Source organism: Rosa rugosa, chromosome 6 (genome assembly GCF_958449725.1).
Source record: "Rosa rugosa chromosome 6, drRosRugo1.1, whole genome shotgun sequence".
In the NCBI taxonomy this organism is placed as follows: Eukaryota; Viridiplantae; Streptophyta; class Magnoliopsida; order Rosales; family Rosaceae; genus Rosa; species Rosa rugosa.
In genome coordinates this window covers 49,652,464-49,671,012 of record NC_084825.1, presented here as the reverse complement: position 1 = coordinate 49,671,012, position 18,549 = coordinate 49,652,464, and the positions used below count along the sequence as shown (strand labels likewise).

The 18,549-nt window shown below is 38.6% G+C and overlaps 4 protein-coding genes across 8 annotated transcripts; all 4 read left to right on the top strand.

Moving 5' to 3' along the window:
* The first annotated feature begins 3,373 nt into the window (after positions 1-3,373).
* Positions 3,374-7,998, top strand: LOC133715379 (conserved oligomeric Golgi complex subunit 7). The gene is made up of 10 exons (XM_062141866.1): positions 3,374-3,771; positions 3,864-3,953; positions 4,052-4,171; positions 4,272-4,373; positions 4,481-4,743; positions 5,334-5,479; positions 5,762-5,960; positions 6,230-6,911; positions 6,996-7,328; positions 7,449-7,998. The coding sequence occupies exons 1-10, from the start codon at positions 3,487-3,489 to the stop codon at positions 7,725-7,727; spliced, it is 2,499 nt and encodes an 832-aa protein (XP_061997850.1). The 5' UTR covers positions 3,374-3,486; the 3' UTR covers positions 7,728-7,998.
* Positions 7,999-9,490: 1,492 nt separating this feature from the next.
* LOC133714898 (uncharacterized) lies at positions 9,491-13,442 on the top strand. Of its 5 annotated transcripts, none has more exons than XR_009848856.1 (10): positions 9,491-9,734; positions 9,910-10,038; positions 10,126-10,165; positions 10,922-10,997; positions 11,080-11,280; positions 11,464-11,676; positions 11,770-12,162; positions 12,262-12,322; positions 13,006-13,118; positions 13,196-13,442. XR_009848856.1 is itself a non-coding variant. In XM_062141168.1 (8 exons), exons 1-7 carry the CDS (start codon positions 9,692-9,694, stop codon positions 12,118-12,120), a joined length of 1,053 nt encoding a protein of 350 aa, XP_061997152.1. In that variant the 5' UTR covers positions 9,491-9,691; the 3' UTR covers positions 12,121-12,162; positions 12,262-12,423. The 5 variants fall into 5 exon arrangements, 2 of the variants coding, with proteins under 2 accessions (XP_061997152.1, XP_061997151.1); XR_009848854.1 differs by having other exon boundaries at positions 12,425-13,118; XR_009848855.1 differs by having other exon boundaries at positions 12,262-12,326.
* A 697-nt stretch (positions 13,443-14,139) lies between these two features.
* LOC133714902 (peroxisomal membrane protein 11B) lies at positions 14,140-15,380 on the top strand. Its single transcript, XM_062141173.1, has one exon. The coding sequence runs from the start codon at positions 14,425-14,427 to the stop codon at positions 15,103-15,105; it is 681 nt and encodes a 226-aa protein (XP_061997157.1). The 5' UTR covers positions 14,140-14,424; the 3' UTR covers positions 15,106-15,380.
* Positions 15,381-15,841: 461 nt separating this feature from the next.
* LOC133714900 (cell number regulator 6) lies at positions 15,842-18,158 on the top strand. The gene is made up of 4 exons (XM_062141169.1): positions 15,842-16,310; positions 16,727-16,841; positions 17,399-17,664; positions 17,753-18,158. Exons 1-4 carry the CDS (start codon positions 16,200-16,202, stop codon positions 17,990-17,992), a joined length of 732 nt encoding a protein of 243 aa, XP_061997153.1. The 5' UTR covers positions 15,842-16,199; the 3' UTR covers positions 17,993-18,158.
* Positions 18,159-18,549: the final 391 nt, after the last annotated feature.

Sequence of the window (18,549 nt, the reverse complement as noted above, 5' to 3'; positions counted from 1 at the left end):
ATTAGTATTTAGTAAAGAGGCCAAGAGTTTTGGCGATTTCTTTAGGCTCTTCAAATAGCTGGGAATTCTGGTTGTTGTATGATAAAGATTGAGGTTGATATCAATCTAATTCTAGTGAGCATCTGCATTCTCTTTTTAGTGCGATCAACGGTTACAAAGAGGTTGACAAATTCAAACCCGGCAACTCAATATTCGTTTCCATATGCAAAAACTGATCAATTAAAGAAAAATATTTTGGGCTTCCTGCCAAGTCTCTCGAACTGATTAACTAGTTTCATATGTCTTGAAATACCATGGGACATATGAACTCTGTTTCGTAGGTCTGCTAATAGTGTGACATATGAACTCTGTTTTCATTTTGTGACATAATTTTCTCTACCATGGGATGGAAAATTTATGCAAGAGACTTTTCCAAGTCTTTTGTGGTGCATTTGGTCATGTACTTCCAAATCAATCGACATTGTTCCGTTGGAAAGGCAAGAACAGTATTTTTGGAAGCAAGCCAAGTCGTCTTTGCAAAAGACGGTTAACACTGCTAGGTTGTTCATTACTTCAAACTAATTTCAGCCAAGCAAAGTGTCTGATGCAGATTACCACATCCAATCCTATAAGTTAATTTGTCAGGCCTCAAATGGAACTCACATATCTTCACAACCCCATAACCAATTCAAAATGACCTCATCATACTTTCTTTCCAATGTACTAGCACTAATACTAGTACTAGCAATAGCTTTTGTTTGCTGCTGCAACTCCATGGCCTCAACCATGGACAGCAATAGGTTAGCACTCAGAGGAGGCAACGAGACAGATAGGCTGGCATTGCTTTCCATTAAAGCTCAAATACACCAGAGGCCGATAAGGGAAGCTGAACTGATCGACTACAAGGTTATCAAGAGGCCGATAAGGCAAGCTGAACTGATCGACTACAAGGTTATCAAGCTATTCAGTCGAATTTTAGGCTGGATAATCTCTATATTTTGAGCAATAATCAACATTAAATGGACATTTCATTGAACACATTGCACTTAACATGAAAAGACTACAACAATCTAATGGCAGTATCCAAGTAACCAAATCCATGAAGTGGGCGAAAATACTGAAATTGTAGTATCACCCTGCAACCAAATAACACTATCTACTCTGCAACCAAGTAACAGTATTCATTTACCACAATGATTCGGTTTAAAAGATGAAACCATTTGATTTAATATAGATGTATACTTTGTGGGCTCAAATTTAGAGTGTGCTGTAACATCTGAATATTTTTCGAGCAAAGAACTGCATATTCACTATTAACGGACTTGTGACTAAAATATAAATAATTTAGTGATCTAATATTGCAAGAATCTACTGTAGCTCATCCCTAAAATTCGGATTTTAGTTTCCAGGTTCGACTCCTGGCATCGGATTGTTTTTTAAAAGTACCGGTCATCATTTTTAAAAGTAATGTTCTGGAGCATAAATGTAATCTCCAAACATCTAAAATTCCTGGAGGCCTTTAAGGCATGATGAATTGACTGACTGAAGCTTTTTGGCATTCCATACCAATGTAGGCTGCAGACAATAGGCATATTGTACTCGTCTTGAAAAGATGACAACAATTCAAACGGCTTGAAATGCAATGTGTGTACGTGATTTCATTTCAGGTTGCACTAATCCATGAATCCTTAATTGGCTTTGCTAAGTATTGTGGTAATCAAGTAAGTATTCGGCGAAAGTATGCAATGTGTTTCATAAACAATAAACAACATCACATTGACATTTCATCAAACACTACTACCCTCTCCACTCGAAAAGACCAACAACAAATCAAACCCCCACCTTTCTTAGAATTGGCAAAATCATCAGATGGTAATAGTCAATTTTAGAAACCAAATAACACAAGTAATCTCAACAAAAGTTCTACTTTTTCATTCATCACTTGTCAAGTCAGATACAAAAGAAAGCCCCAAAATTTCACATACCGGCCATGCACAGAGAAAAAGCTACACTATTTGAAGGCAGGCTTTTACAGAGCTTAGCAAACTACCTACCTACTTTGCAATTGGAACTCAACCCAGCTCTACTCTCCTTTCTTCCGCTTCGGCACAACCACCGTCACCATACCATGCTTAACCTCCGCCCTAGCCTCGCCGCTCTTGCAACCCTCCGGCAGAGGAACCAGGGTTTCGCAGCCGTCGCAGTCTTTGATCTGGACGGCGGGGAGGGGGCCTTTGTCGTTGGGATCGTTTCGATCGGCCATGAAGATGTGGTACCTCATGGCGGCAGAGGCGGTGGTGGAGATTGATCGGGAAACGGTTCCCGGGAAGAGGTGGTCGCCGGAGATGAGGACTCGCTTGAGGGTTTGAGAGAGTGGAAACGCCATTGGAGGAGGAGCCGAGAGAGCAAAGAAAGTGTGTGTCTTGGTGAGTGAGTGAGCGAGCGAGCGACTCTGGCATTTTGTACCCGCGAAGTTTCTGGAATACGAAATTAGATATTTTCAGCCTTTTGGGCTGGTGGATCTTTGGGCTTCGTTATGGGCTGGAATCCACATTGTGCTCCAAACCCGAATGAAATATAGTTGTCTTTACTCTTTTTTTTTTTTTTTTTGAAGAAGTCTTTACTCTTTAGATAAGGGGAGGTGAAATAGGTTTTCAAGTGTAACTTAATATTTCCTTAATGCAGTACTTCTTTTAAAGTGAATTTCATTGACACTTAGTAGTAAAAAGTAAAAACTACTCAAAAAGATATCTCCAATGAAATTGGAAGGACCAAAGAACTATGAGCGGTTGAAATCTAAACTAATTGTTTACCGATTTAGGACATGCGTTACCCTATTAGCACGACGATTTACATGAGTTGCATGGAAGTTTGGATACTGAGATAATAAAAATGTAATCTCTTTAATCACAAAACCTAGCTGAGAAAGATATTCATCTCGAACTCGATAGCTTGAAGTCTTGAACTAGTTGTAGACAGTAACTTTCAAACTGTATCTTATCTCATCTTCGAAGTAACGACGTATGACACCTAGGCAACTGTGCTCTCAACCCTATAACAATTATCATTTCCATTCCCTCACGTCTAACGCTCTATTGATCACTCATACTCGATGACAAACCATCTCTTCCCTCTCATTCATTTGTCTGTTGTAATTTCTTTAAATAGTTCATTTTGTCATTGCTTTTACTTTGAATAGTGATTTCATATTAAGATAGACAATAATTTAACTTGAGTCATGTAATAATTGATTCTTACTATTCACTCTGAATTCATTAAGCCCGAATTTACTAAGCACAACTCAGTAAAAAATTAATCTACGACATGGATTTCTTTTTCTTTTTCTTTAAGTTTCCACGTGCCTCTCACGTGCAGTTCAGTTTCATCATCGTCATCCTATGGACTCCCAAGCCTGAAACTTGGCAGTTGAACATTTTCCGTTACGCACTCAGCCAATTACACCGAGCCAACCCGCCCGATCCGAACCCGAGTCACTGAGCCGGAACCATGATGCTGGATCTCGGTCCTTTCTCCGACGAGAATTTCGACCGGAAGAAGTGGGTGAACACGGCATGCCAGAGCCGCCACCCGCAGGACTCAGTCGACAAGCACCTCGTGGATCTGGAGATGAAAATCCAGATGGTCTCGGAGGAGATCGGCGCCTCGCTCGAGGAGCAGAGCGCCTCCTCACTCCTCCGCGTCCCACGCGCCACGCGCGAAGTCATCCGCCTCCGCGACGACGCCGTTTCGCTCCGCTCCGCCGTGTCCTCAATCCTCGACAAGCTCAAGAAGGTAGGTAACTGTTTTACTTCGCTGATTTTCGTTCAGTTCTGTGAAAATTGAATGCGATTCGGTGATGATCGGAATCTGTGGGCATTGTTTAGGCTGAGGGATTGTCAGCTGAGTCTGTAATGGCGCTTGCGAAGTACGATATAGTGAAGCAGAGAATGGAAGCTGCGTATGAAACATTGCAGGTAAAGAAGAAGATATAGATTTCTCTTTGAAACTTTGGCTTTGAAAATGTTTCTAGTATTGAGATAGAAGAAAAGTTGTAACGAAATTCAAACACCAGGATGCTGCTGGATTAACTCAACTGAGCTCGACTGTGGAGGACGTCTTTGCCAGCGGTGATCTGCCTCGCGCTGCTGAAACCCTAGCCAACATGAGGTATTGCTTGTCAGCTGTAGGGGAGGTAATGCTCTGTTAGATTTCCGGTTTATGATTGATTACCAGCTTGTTTTGCATTTGGTACAAAGTACCGAAACTATGAAATGCATCTATCATTTTTCTAGGTTGCTGAGTTTGCTAATGTGAGGAAGCAACTTGAGGTCTTAGAGGACAGGCTTGATTCAATGGTGCAACCACGTCTCACAGACGCAATATCCAATCGCAAGGTTACATTTCACGACTTTTTGCTTAAACAGTTGCTTGCTTTCTATCATATATTGCCTGTTTTTATCATTCAATGTTGACATTACATTGTATGTGTGTTTACTTGCAGGTTGAAGTTGCGCAAGATTTGCGGGGAATTCTCATTCGAATTGGGAGATTCAAGTCCATGGAGCTACATTATACAAAAGTTCACCTAAAGCCAATAAAGCAGCTCTGGGAAGATTTTGACACAAAGCAACCACCGTCTAATAAGCTTGCAACTGACAAAACTAGTAATGAGTTTCAGTCAGCTGCTCCTGGCATTCTGTTTTCCACTTGGCTGCCAAATTTCTATGATGAATTGCTGCTTTATCTTGAACAAGAATGGAAGTGGTATTATTCTCACTCTTTGATTCCCAAATTTAACATTCTCTGTGTTTTCTTTTCTTCTGGGGTAGAAACAGTGTCTTCGCATTCTAGATTTGATGAATTTCATTCCGATCTACTTAATCTGATATATGTTCCAACTAAAGCTTTGATATTTCACATGTGTGCCAGTTTAAAAATAGTGTTTCACATTATCCCTTTGGTTGTCTAATGCTGTTAGGAACCTGATCATTATTGTTTAATGCTTTGTATAGTTCTGAAGGAGCTGTTTTTAGGTTATTCTTTTATTTTGTTTTGAAATTTAATTTGATCTAATTATATTGCAATCTTATGCTCAAAATTTTGAGAAACTGAATACAGCTGTGTTTCCTTATGTTCTTTCATTGGTTATACTATAAAAAACTAGTGACAAGGCATATTATATACACTTCTGCATACGTATGTTATTTATTTTGATCTTTCAGTTTGTTGATAAGATTTCACTATATATATATATATATATTCAGCATTAAAAAGAAATCTTGCAAGAATTCTTTATGATTTTAATATAGATCTTTCTTTTTTGGGTTATAATTCTCTTCAACTGTTTTTTACAGGTGCATGGTTGCCTTTCCCGAGGATTATAAATCCCTTGTCCCAAAGCTGCTAGTTGAGATGATGGTTGCTGTAGGGGCAAGTTTTGTTTCACGCATCAACCTTGCAACTGGTGATGTTGTTCCAGAAACAAAATCACTGGGAAAAGGTAGCATTTGATTTTGTTATCTAGTGCTTTTTTACATGATGTGATCAGAGACTTCCAGTGTTTGATCATTCTATTCTCTGATGTGTATGGAAATGGGGTGACTTGGAATCTTACTTCCATACAGTCCTGTTTACCATCTTTTCCCTTGAAACTGAGTCCTTTGACTTGCATAGTTCATTTTTACTGGATGGAGTACCAGTAGGGCGTTGACAGTATGATCTCGTAGTTGCATAAGTTTCAGTCTTGATTATCAGAACTTAAACTCTTTATTTATAACTTCAGGTATATTAGATATTCTCTCTGGTGATATGCCAAAGGGTATCAAAATCCAGACGAAGCATCTGGAGGCTTTGATTGAGTTACACAATATGACCCAGACCTTTGCAAGGAATATTCAGCACTTGTTTTCAGAATCTGATCTTCGTGTCTTGATGGATACGCTAAAGTCGGTGTATTTACCCTATGAATCATTTAAACAGAGGTAAGAAAGATCCTTGTTTTTGAGTGGTTATTCGGGGCTGTCAATCTGTTTTTGTGTTAGAGTAATGGCTTATGTACAAGAGAAGCTGGTTGCCATTTCTTACATGCATTATTTTGTTTTAATTTTTGCATCTGGTCAATTCTTGTAGCAGTCAAGTCCCTTCTTTGTGATATTTGGGATAATCTCCTGCCATCTTTATTGCTGGCTATTGTTTTTGGCAAACTGTGCCATCTTTTATTAGTTGATCAATGATGGAACACGTGATCTAGGTATGGGCAGATGGAGCGCGCTATACTTTCTGCTGAGATTGCTGGGGTTGATCTAAGAGGAGCTGTTACTCGTGGTGTGGGAGCTCAGGGAATTGAACTTAGTGAAACGGTTCGCAGAATGGAGGAATCCATTCCCCAAGTTATTGTACTTCTTGAAGCAGCCGTTGAGAGATGCATCAGCTTTACTGGAGGTTCCGAAGCAGATGAGCTAATTATTGCAGTTGATGATATAATGTTGCTTTATATCTCCACCTTGCAAGAAACCCTGAAATCATTAAGAGTTGTCTGTGGAGTGGATCATGGTGGTGATGGTGTTGGCTCAAGGAAGGAGATGGGATTGGATAAGAAGGATGGCCAAAGTTCACGGAGAAGTGACTCGATTTCAAATGAGGAGGAGTGGTCCATTGTGCAAGGTGCTTTGCAAATCCTCACAGTTGCAGATTGTCTAACTAGCAGGTCCTCTGTTTTTGAAGCTTCCTTAAGGGCTACTCTGGCTAGGTTGAGCACAGCTCTTTCTGTTTCAGTTTTTGGTTCAAGTGCGGACCAAAACCTGTCACATGCTGCTAGTGATGATGGAAACGGGGAACCATCTTTGGGTGGAAGAGCTGCCTTGGATGTGGCAGCTGTTCGGCTAATTGATGTTCCCGAGAAGGCTCGGAAACTCTTCAACCTCTTAAGTCAGGTATGATTAACATTTTAGACTTTTAAATATTGCTCCTTTCTCTTCTGTGTTATAATATAACGTTTTTGTTTTTTGGTTATGCAGTCTAAAGATCCCCGGTTTCATGCACTTCCACTTGCATCTCAGAGAGTTGCAGCATTTGCTGACACCGTCAACGAACTTGTATATGATGTTCTCATTTCTAAAGTACGGCAACGCCTCAGTGATGTTTCTCGATTGCCAATATGGTCCTCAGTTGAAGAACAGAGTGCTTACCATCTCCCAACCTTCAGCTCATACCCTCAGTCCTACGTGACTAATGTTGGTGAATATCTTCTTACTTTACCCCAGCAGTTGGAACCACTTGCAGAGGGCATTGCAAATAGTGACACCAACAATGAGGAAGCCCAGTTTTTCGCAACAGAATGGATGTTCAAGGTAACAATCTCCCGAGTCCTAAATTCTTTATTATCAGCTCAACTGCTCTGCTTTAACGTAATTGTTTAGATCATTACCCTTGACTTTGGTTTTAACAATGCTGCTTTCCGTGTAATGAAGGTCGCAGAGGGCGCCACTGCTCTTTACATGGAGCAGCTGCGAGGGATTCAGTATATCACAGACCGGGGAGCGCAACAGTTATCTGTTGACATAGAGTATCTAAGCAATGTGCTTTCTGCTCTGTCAATGCCAATTCCTCAAGTGCTATCCACATTCCATACCTGTCTTTCCACCCCAAGAGACCAGCTCAAAGATCTTATCAAATCAGACTCAGGAAACCAGCTTGATCTTCCTACTGCAAACCTTATTTGTAAGATGCGGCGTGTGATGATAGATTAGTCCTCCCTTCCTTTGTATTGATATTAAAGGTTAGGAGTTGTGCGATACATGTACCTCTTTTGAGGTCCTGAAACGATCTATGTTCTGGCCATCGGAAATTTGATTCATCTGGCAGCAATTTTTTTTGAATTGCTTGGTAAAGTATTATACAAAAGGTCATGTAAAGCAGCCAGCAGTCCCAATTTTCAACATTTTGCTGTAATTATTGCTCTTTGGAAAGATTTGTAAGATGAGTATATAGTCGACCATTAAATTTTTTTTATTTTTGTTATTTCATTGGGAGCTTCTATTCATATCTCTCAAATTGTTATTTAGACCTCATCAGCTCATCTTCAAATTTTGCATATAAAGTTCCAAGTTTACCCTCCATTTTTTTTTTTTTTTTTCTTTCCTTCTACAACCTTTTTCTTTTTCCACCTCCAACGTTTCTCTCTTCTCTTCACCAGTGAGGCACCTGCCCTCTTCCAACAGCAAGACCAGTATCTAACAGACTAACACCCATTGAAGAATTTATTTTTCATCGTTATTGAATTACAAAGGAAGCTTGGGGAGTCTTTGATTATTTTTCAAGAAAAAAAAAAGATTTCAGAAACAAATTCATATGAACAAGAGAGTTCGACAGATCTTGTAATTAGTTTTGTTTGGTTTATATCAAACTCATGATTAAAAATCATCACAAATAAGGTATATGCTTACGGTTCCTTCAATTGGATTCACTATGTGTTTAATTTGCCTTTACAAAAATCACAGCAAATCGAGTAGTATTCTTTACCAAAAACCAAGTATATACCCATATTAATTATTGGCAGATGGAATGATCGGTGGGGATTGTTGTTGAGATGATTAGAAAAGTTGTTGAGATCGGAGAGTTGGAGATGCATGCCCGACTTCAATTGCCATATTCCTCAATTCGTTTTTATTTTTATTGATTTTGCAAAGGGTAAAACAGGATTTTAGAAATTTCAAAAAATGTAGGGAGGTCTATATACAAAATGTGGAGGTTTGAATAGAAGTAGTCTATTTCATTTTTCCATTATACTTCAAAATTTATCAAATCGATGCTTTTAAATGAATCAAATTGTATTTTTTGAAGTTTAGAAAGTTTGCGAATGTTCTTTTGTTATGCTTCATGTGATTCGCAAATGGGAACTCATTATGATATCAATTCTTTTTCTTTTACATGGACATGAGAATTCAGAGTTCTTATTATTCATTATTTTTAAATAAATCAAATTGCATTTTTTGAAATTTAGAAAGTTCGCGAAGTTTCTTTTGTTAGGCTTTTTTTGATTCGCGGATTGAGACTCATTATAAAATTAATTATTTTCCTTTTCCGTGGACATGAGATTTCAGAATTCTCATTATTCATTACTTTTAACAAATCAAATGACATTATTTAAAGTTCAAAAAGTTTGTGAATTTTCTCTTATTAGATTTCGTTAAATTCGTAAATCGGATTGATTATTGATTATGAAATCAATTCTTTTCCTTTTCCATAGACATGAGATTCCAAAGTTCTCATTAGTCATTACAAATTTACAAGAACACAATCATGAAATCAATAGCTTTTAGAGGTGCTAAACTTGAGTTATGCAACCAACTATAGTGGCAAAGAACTAAAGCTAGATACAATAAATTTATAAAACTAAAATTACTTTAATAAAACGAAAAAACTTACCGCAAGTAAAAGTTAAAACAGAACACAATCACAGTAAAAAGCAACAACTATATAACCAACAAGGCCTGAAGTTACCCCAGACCACCTGGCACAATTACCGCCATCACCGTTTCTGTGTCTCTCTCTCTGATGCTTCTACTCCTTTAGAGCAAACCCTAGGCTCCCTAAAACCATCGCACCCTACTTCACTACCCAATTCCTATAAACCTTTCTCAATTTCTTCCTCTTCAATCAGAATCACATAGTTTTCAATTCAATTTCAAAATCTTCGTCGCTTCGAATAGCCATGGATGCTCAGCGAGCTCTGCTGGACGAACTCATGGGCGCAGGTATCTCCAACAAACCCTAATCAATCCTCGCTATGCTACCTACATGTTTGTTATTGTCTCTTCCACAATTTGATATTGTATTTCTGTGAATTTGGGGTTTTTGTTTATTGCTTCTGGTTATTGTTTGGATTTGAGAGTTTTTTTTTTTTTTTGACTGGTGTGTGGTGCAATCCAGCTCGGAATTTGACGGAGGAAGAGAGAAAAGGGTACAAGGAGATCACTTGGGACTCTAAGGAGGTTTGCGGAGCCTATATGGTTCGGTTTTGTCCTCATGATCTGTTTGTCAATACCCGAAGCGATCTAGGTGTGTTGCAATTACAATTTGTGTTGAATTTCACCTGTTTAAGTTTGATTTTGGTTGCTGACAGTAAAATTTTTGATTTTGAATCAGGGTCGTGCCCCAGAATACATGACTCTAAGCTGAAAGAAAGGTGATTATTAGCTGATCTTTAGGGTTCTGCTTTCGGGATATGTCATCTGAGCTTTTCGTATTTGATATTTTTGAGAGTTTTATGTGCATTTAGATGAAATACAATCAAAAGATGGTGATGAATGCATGTTGTCGCAGTTTGTTTAATGCTTCATGTATGTTGTAGAATTTAAGCTCTGCTTACCTCGTAATATGATCAACTCCTGATCATTTAGCTACTTTCTGTTGGAAGGAGGCTGCTTATCTTATCTTTGTGTGGATGAGTTTGGTGCTGGATATGAGATTATGAGTGGTTTAGGTGGAAGATAGAAACTTTTATATGCCTTGCATGGTACATGGTAACCCAGTCAGTTGGTTATGAGTCACATATGACGATCTACTCCCTTTTTTTCTTTTCTTTTTAAGGTTCCCAATCCTGGTGATTGAATCCTTTGTAAGCTTAAGATTTATTTTGTTTACCTGTATATTGTTAATGAATATGTTTATCAATATTTTTGCACAAACATGAGGGAGAGTATCTAGATGGGTTTTCAAAAAATATAATGGAAGTTATGTTGATGATCAGAAGTAATCTAATAGATCAGTCACCAAATTCATAAACCAAGTTATTTCCAGTTTTTTTGTTACAATTCAAGGCACCACATCCTTCTACTCTTTTACTTTCTTTACGGTTTTAGTTTTCTCTTTTCTTTTTTTTTTCCTTGCTTTTGGATGTCAATTTCCAGTTTTAATTTTTTCTTTTGTTAATTCATTTTAGTTTCGAGAAGTCTCCAAGGCATGCTGCGTATGTGCCAAGGTTTGAAGCTGATCTTGCTCAGTTTTGTGAGAAATTGGTAAGTTAGCTGTCCTCCTATTGGTCTTTGTTTTCTCCGATTTTCTCCAGTCATTGTTTGTCATATGCCACTTTCATTGCAGGTGATGGATTTGGATAGAAGAGTTAAGCGTGGGCGAGAACGCCTTTCTCAGGAGGTGGAACCTCCACCACAACCTCCTCTGTCAGCTGAAAAGTCTGAACAGTTATCTGTTGTGGAGGAAAAAATAAAGAACTTATTGGAACAAGCGGAGGAGCTTGGTGCATCTGGGAAGGTGGATGAAGCTGAAGCACTGATGAGAAAGGTGTGCCTGAGTTTATCTTTGAGCATCATCTAGTTTTGTATTGCAAATAATTGTCCAGAAAGTGTATAATTTTGCTTGCATGTTTGTTAGTCCATGCCATACAAGTTTTTTTTGTTCTTGGTTATCTGTTCAGTAATAATCCGGTAAAATTTGAAATTCTGATTGTTTTCCCCCTTTTGGCAGGTGGATGTGCTTAATGTTGAGAAAACAGTCTTGGCTCTACAGCCCCCAAATGCTCAACCATTGATGGTTCCACAGGAGAAAAAAATGGCACTCTGTGAGATATGTGGTTCATTTCTTGTGGCCAATGATGCTTTAGAGAGGACTCAATCTCATGTCACTGGGAAGCAGCATATTGGTTATGGCATGGTCCGGGATTTTATTGCTGAGTACAAGGTGAGTCTCTTGAATATTGGAGTAGTTAACTTAAGAAGAAGAAAAAGTTTATTTCTTTCTTAGTGACTGAAGGACATGGATTTCATTTTTCAGGCAGCTAAGGAGAAAGCAAGGGAAGAAGAAAAGTTAGCTAGGGAGAAAGAAGCAGAAGAACGGAGGAAACAGCTGGAGAAGGAAAATGAGAGTAGAAGGAGAAGTGGTTCAAGTGACAGGGACAGGTATCGTGATAGAGATCGTGACAGATATCGAGAACGTGACTTGGATCGTGAAAGGTCAAGAGAGTGGACTGGTAGGGGTGGTCGGGATGGTGGAAGAGGGGTGGATTGGAGGTCCAGGAATGGAAGAGATGCAGGCAGGGATAGGTACCGTAATCGAAGCAGGTCACGTTCCCCTGTTAGACATACCCACAGGAGGTCACCTAGGAGTCCAGTTCGCCCGTATTAATGAGTTGTGTAGATAGATGTCTGAGCTTTGAAATTTATTGAGGTAGCTTTTCATATCTCTAAGGTTTATGATGAACATGTGCATTTGGAGTTTTGAACTAAATTGTCATCATGGGTGAAATGTTTCTTTGCCATCTCACAGCTTTTGTTGAGACTATATCAACTCCATTTCATCAATATTATTAGCGCAGAAAAGGGTTGAGGTAGGTATTATTTACTATTGTAACTCATTTATAATTCATTTGACTTGGGATGAGGTAATTTTTCTTGTTTTTGTATGAAATTTCTCAAGGAATTGTTTTCAGAGTCCCTTATCCCTTTTTGATGGGTAAGTTGTTGTTGGCTACTTCTGTGTTATCACATACTTAAAGACTTCAGACCCAAATTGTATGCATAATTGACACAGCAGCTGGGGAGAGGAAAAGCTATTTAATCATTGTTGAGGTAACATATATACATATATCCTATATTCTCTCCATCACAAACCCATAGCTGGTTTCCTCCCTCTTCTTTCTGGTTTTGAGTTTTAACCAATTGATTGCAAATTGCAAATGCTGCTCATTCGGCATGGTTCAACTAGCGGAAATGCAAGATGCCAATCATGCAATGTGATGATTTGCTACCTGTTTTTTAAGGTATTTAGGGATTTTCTATACATGCTTGAAACAATTGGTTTGGTTTTGTCTGGTTTAGTGGTCTTCTAGCTTTCCAGCTTTCAAAACTCACTACTTTGTCCTCTCCTCACCGCCTCTTAGGACATGGAAATCTAATCATGAAGCGGGTGCTGGTTCAAGCATTCGTTTTCAGTAATAGGCAGTTGGATGAATAGGCCAACGACGTATTGAATGGTAAATCTGTGAATTACATTATCATGTGAATTAGGTAGCTTTGGAGTTCAAGTTCTCGATCACAATTTGGTCTATCTGGAGGGGCTTTCTACAGAAGTTTTGTTTCCAAGGCTGTTTGATAGGGGATATGAAATGGTATCAGTGAATGGAGGTAACTGCCAGTTATAATGTGCCGAATGATAAGAGTGTTGCCTTTATAGTTCTCATAGCAAGGAAATCTTTGTGCAGGGTAAAATGAGTCGCCTAATGGAATTGAAATTTCTGGTAGACAGGAGCCATTTTCTGAGTGATAGCCGTTACGTTTTTATGGTAATCACCTTTATCAATATACATTTGAGTCTGTAATCTCTTCAATACACATTTATCAAGGTGCTCATGGCACTCTTCTTATAAGAACAATTACATTTATTTTTTCAAAAGTGAATGGTACAGTGCTCTCATACGAAAGTTCACAAAAGTTGAATTGACAAAGGTCTTTTGGTGCATTCCAATTGCCTGCTAATTATCCAGTTATCATAAAATTTCCAAGTTATGCATGTTTAAAATGCGGTGATTCGAGTTGTGTTGATATACAGCTTGGGAATTTCTCTTGCAAGAAATGGCCTGTTTCCTGGTCATGCACAATGAGTGAAAACTAATCAAGAAAACTATCTCGAGTCTGAGTTCTGACTCAGTACGCCGGTATTTGGTTTCAACCAGTTTATGGCCCGCAGCCGATATAGTATTTGTTATGTGAAGGTGTTCTGGAGATTTTTATAATTATCGTTAGGAGGGTATGTTTGGGTCCGTTGATCCGATTTTGTGGCTCTTGTTGGGCATTTTAACTCTACATGTAACACTTCCATTTGAATGAATTTCATGGCAGCATGTTAAAACTCCAATTTGATCTTTACCTACCAATTGTAAAAGGGACTGGAGTTCAAGGTAAGATGTGTAATTTGTCAAATACAAAACAACCCTAATATGGGGCACAGTATATTTGTTAACTAGATTTCCAGGGGCACCCCTACAAAGGAAGGAGTGACCCTATTCAATAGTAACAACGAACATGAAGCAAACAAGGCAGAACCCCACAATCAGGCTATGAACGGCAATCAAGTGATGAGTAGCTAACAATCATGGCTTGATCATGAGGTTCTGATCTGTTGCTCCATGACTTGAATGAGAAAACTTATCGTGCATAGTTGCTTGGATTTGTAGTGGTGAGACCAGTCTATTCTCCTTTCACTTCTGATATGGTACAATTTACTATAAGTCTGCTAAAGACAAGAATGCCAAATGTTGAAAAATACGCCAATAAAACAGATAGCACAGAAACTACTGGTAGCAAGGAGCATAACAAGGTCCAACCACAAGTATATATGCATGATCATATCCAAAATCCTCAAAGCTTTTGTGGTTCTCCTTAGTTTTGTTTCTTCTAGTAATCCAACCCAAACCCTCTGCTCACTTCAACCATGAATGACTCGGTAGACAAGCTAGTGATCTTCCTAGCAAAGAGAGATGGCATAGACAAGCTTGTCAAGACGTTCCAATATGTCTCCAAGCTTGTGCACTGGCATGCCGAGTCCACTAACCCGAAGATGGCCGAGAGATTCAAGCAGTGGGAGGTTTCGTCTGGCCTTAGCCGAAAGGCTTTTCGGACTGGCAGGTTCCTCACCGGATTCAATGCAATGAGACGAAGCCCTGGATCAACGCCAACTCTTCGGTTCTTGGCTGTTCTTGCTAATGCTGGTGAGATGATATACTTCTTTTTTGACCATTTTCTTTGGTTGTCAAAAATTGGGACTTTGGACCCAAGTTTGGCTAGAAAGATGAGCTTCATTTCCGCATTTGGTGAGTCCTTTGGGTACATTTTCTTCATTATATCTGATTTTATCGCTCTAAAAGAAGGGCTTGAGGAAGAGAGGAAGGTTATGGGTTTGGAGGACAAGTCCATTGAGAAGAAGAATGAGAGCATAAGAAAGATTAGAAGTGATAGAGTGATGAGGTTAATGGCTGTAGCAGCTAATGTTGCAGACTTACTTATTGCAATTGCTGATATCGAGCCTAATCCATTCTGCAACCACACTGTGACTCTTGGGATTAGTGGATTGGTCTCTGCTTGGTCCGGTTGGTACAGAAATTGGCCCTCATAAGATTTCTACCATAGCCATGTAAAACCTCGCTAGCTGAGCTTTGAAAATGAAACCTGCACTTGCTGTAACTGAGAAATTGCTTTGTGTGTGTGTCTCAAAGTTGAGGTATGGATGCATCTTATCCAGATGAGTCTTGCTACTGTAAATTAATGTCTATGAGGACTATATGCAATTTGGACTTCTCTACGTACTGTCAAAGTTTTTGTTTACTTCTAATGTATATCACAAAAATGGGTAACTTCAACATTGTAATACTATTACAATTGGCGTGCTTACGATTTCCTCCAACACCTTACTGCCTTAGTGTTTGTTTCATGAAGAAACAAAAAAAAAAATGTCTTTATCAAAGGATTGAAATTAAAATACATAATACTCTAACACATACAAGTACACACACCGGTTGTACCATCTTTTCTTTGCTATAGAAAATGCTTCTAATCCCACATCCAAGAAAGGTGAAATAAAATGAAACCCAAGAAACATATATGATCCAAACTTAATATTTTGGGCCTAATAATTGAGTCTAGTGCCTCTTAACTAGGACTGTCAATTTCAATATGATCTAATAACACGATTTTAAACTCGCATGAAATAACGGATCATTACAGGTAACTCGTTTAATAAACAAGTTGAATTTGATATTGTATTTTACTTTTTTTTTTTTTTTTTTTGAAAGGGTGTATTTTACTATTTTTAACACAGAATAGGTTTTAATTTCTCTACTGTGACATTAACAAAGTAAATGGACCTCAATAAGTCAATAGTGTAGACGAAATTCCTTACCTAACCAACACGACATGTCGTATATAACTACGGAAATTACCAAGAGTCCAATACATAATGCGAAAAAAGTGGGCCACCTGTAAATTAACCGTTATCCAAAATATAAATTCTGAAACCGAAGAAGAAGAAGAGAGAGAAAGAGAGAGAGTCCATTAGACTAGAGAAGGACTCAGAGACGAGTTAATCTTACCTCTAAAGAAACCCCAAAGAGTCAGAGACCCAAACCCAGAGTTGACTCTCCAAATCCCCGATCTCATTTCCTAGATTCGCTGCATTTCGCTTCCCAATTTAGGGTTTGAAATTCAGATCAGATGGCGGACGGAAGCGGTCACTCGCGCTATGTGAAGCTGACGAAAGATCAAGCGCCGCTGCAGGAGGACATTAAGCCCGGCGAGCTCAATCAGCCCATCGATGTTCCTCAGGTGTCTCCTCTTATTCCTCTTCGATCTAATTTTACTTTTCTTTATTTGTTTCGTGCCGATTCTAAAATGAATTACAGGTAAAATTTATTAGTGTAATTTTGTGATAATTGGTATAGGTAAGGAGGAAATTGATACAATTGAGCTGATTGGAAGACTAAATATAGAGGAATGAGTTTTGAGAAAGAAGAAAAAAAAAATTGGAATTGCTGTATTGCATATATAGATCTAGAAATTGCTGTATTGCATATATAGATCAGAGATGCATGTAATGGTGGGAGATGAATGTGACAACTTGGATGTGGATTGTAATTTATGGGGTAGATTGCGTATGATTATCTATAGAATGGGGATGTTTGTTTTAAGTTATTCGTATACTGATGTAATTGGTGAGTGATATTGTGTGTTATGGGGTGCAGTTGAATGTTAAGAAGTGTCATGAGTGTGGACAACCTTTACCGGAAAGCTTTCAGCCCCCGGCCGATGAACCTTGGACGACTGGAATTTTCGGCTGCAGTGAAGATAGAGACAGTTGTAAGTTGATATGAGAACCAGCTTTTTCATTTCTTGTACTCAAAGATAGGGAAACTTTGGAATCTGATGGTTAGACCGGGATTGAAGCTTTTTTCACATTTTTTAAATCTTATGGCTCTAGCAAGTATTTGCCAAAATCTACTACGTGTATGCTGAGCTTTGATTTGATATAAATTTGATTTTGGAGCATTTTACATCTCTTTCAGTTTTCATTAGAAATATTAAGTGCTCAGAACTGGATTTTGTGCTTGCCCTTCAAAATAATGATAAGTTTTTAGCAATGCAGTTTTGCGAATTATGTTATCATTATGTATCAGTGTTAGGCTCTGAATTCAACCTTTAACTTTATGAAGTAGTATATTCATGCCAATTCAATGGTTTACCATGGCCTTATGATTACCAAGTACAAACTTCTGTGCTTTTACTTTGTGTGACCAGACTCTAGTTCAACTTATGTTTTGCTACGACCTACAATAATTATCCATATATATGATCCCTAGCAAAATGTAGTACTGATTATGTGAGATTAAACACCGTGTCATTCTTTACCTTCACAGGCTTGACAGGACTATTTTGTCCCTGTGTTCAGTTTGGGCGTAATATTGAAAACTTAAGAGATGATGTGCCATGGACCACACCATGCATTTGTCATGCCGTTTTTGTTGAAGGTGGCATGGCTGTTGCAGCAGGAACTGCAATCTTCCATGGTGTTGACCCAAGAACTTCATTTCTTATCTGCGAGGGTCTGTTGTTTGCATGGTGGATGTGTGGAGTGTATACAGGTCTTGTTCGGCAATCCTTGCAGAAACAATATCATCTTAAGGTAGTTCTTTTGTTTTCCCAGTGCTCCAATCAATTCACTTAAAAGATATTCTGTGAACCAAAGCTTGTTTATAATTTGTTGGTTGCAGAACTCGCCATGTGACCCTTGCTTGGTGCACTGCTGCCTGCACTGGTGTGCCTTGTGTCAGGAGCACAGGGAGATGAAGGGTCGCCTTTCAGAAAATTCTGTGATGCCAATGACTGTTGTCAACCCTCCTCCTGTTCAACAGATGAACAAACCTGCTGATGACAACAACAACCAGGACTCTGATGCACCATCCTCTACTACCAACAATGGGCATACTAATATCGAAATGCAGGCATTGTAGGACTACTTTATAAGTATCATAATATTTCAGTAGGGATTTATTGTGTTGGAGTTCTTCATTGTTGTAAAATGTTCAGATCGCATACATGAGATCATCTTTGCTCAAAACATTATACAATATAAATTAGATGTAAATCGAAAGAGTTTATCCCTTCTCAGTGTGTATTCATTATTCGATAGTCTGTTTTTTTTTTTTTTTTTTTAAATCTTTGAGTAGCTCTTTTCTTCCTTTTATTCCTTAACATCTAGGAGATCAATTCTTCGGAAAAGAATCTGGGAGATCAATGTGATAGTAAATGATTTCAACGTACGGCTAAGATCAGCGGATATGCGAGTGCAAGGCAATTGTGACGCACCAGATCTTTAACCCACAAAACAAATGCACCTAGCCATGACACGATCAAAGAAATTTTTTTTTTTTTTTTTTGCCCCTTTTTCTCGATTTTCTTAGGGGAGTGAAGCCTCTGAACATTTTACGATCCATGCTGTTTATTTTCTGTTAGACTTCGTATCAATTAGAACAAAACCATTTGTGCTGTAGGATATAGTTAGCTGCCC

Coding starts and splice junctions, on each gene's coding strand:
- LOC133715379 (XM_062141866.1), top strand. CDS start 3,487: ATGATGCTGGATCTCGGTCCTTTCTCCGACGAGAATTTCGACCGGAAG. Junction 5,480..5,761: donor AACAAAATCACTGGGAAAAG/GTAGCATTTGAT, acceptor TTATAACTTCAG/GTATATTAGATATTCTCTCT. Junction 7,329..7,448: donor CAACAGAATGGATGTTCAAG/GTAACAATCTCC, acceptor CGTGTAATGAAG/GTCGCAGAGGGCGCCACTGC.
- LOC133714898 (XM_062141168.1), top strand. CDS start 9,692: ATGGATGCTCAGCGAGCTCTGCTGGACGAACTCATGGGCGCAG. Junction 10,039..10,125: donor CAATACCCGAAGCGATCTAG/GTGTGTTGCAAT, acceptor ATTTTGAATCAG/GGTCGTGCCCCAGAATACAT. Junction 10,166..10,921: donor GACTCTAAGCTGAAAGAAAG/GTGATTATTAGC, acceptor AATTCATTTTAG/TTTCGAGAAGTCTCCAAGGC.
- LOC133714902 (XM_062141173.1), top strand. CDS start 14,425: ATGAATGACTCGGTAGACAAGCTAGTGATCTTCCTAGCAAAGAGAGAT.
- LOC133714900 (XM_062141169.1), top strand. CDS start 16,200: ATGGCGGACGGAAGCGGTCACTCGCGCTATGTGAAGCTGACGAAAGAT. Junction 16,842..17,398: donor CAGTGAAGATAGAGACAGTT/GTAAGTTGATAT, acceptor TTACCTTCACAG/GCTTGACAGGACTATTTTGT. Junction 17,665..17,752: donor AGAAACAATATCATCTTAAG/GTAGTTCTTTTG, acceptor TGTTGGTTGCAG/AACTCGCCATGTGACCCTTG.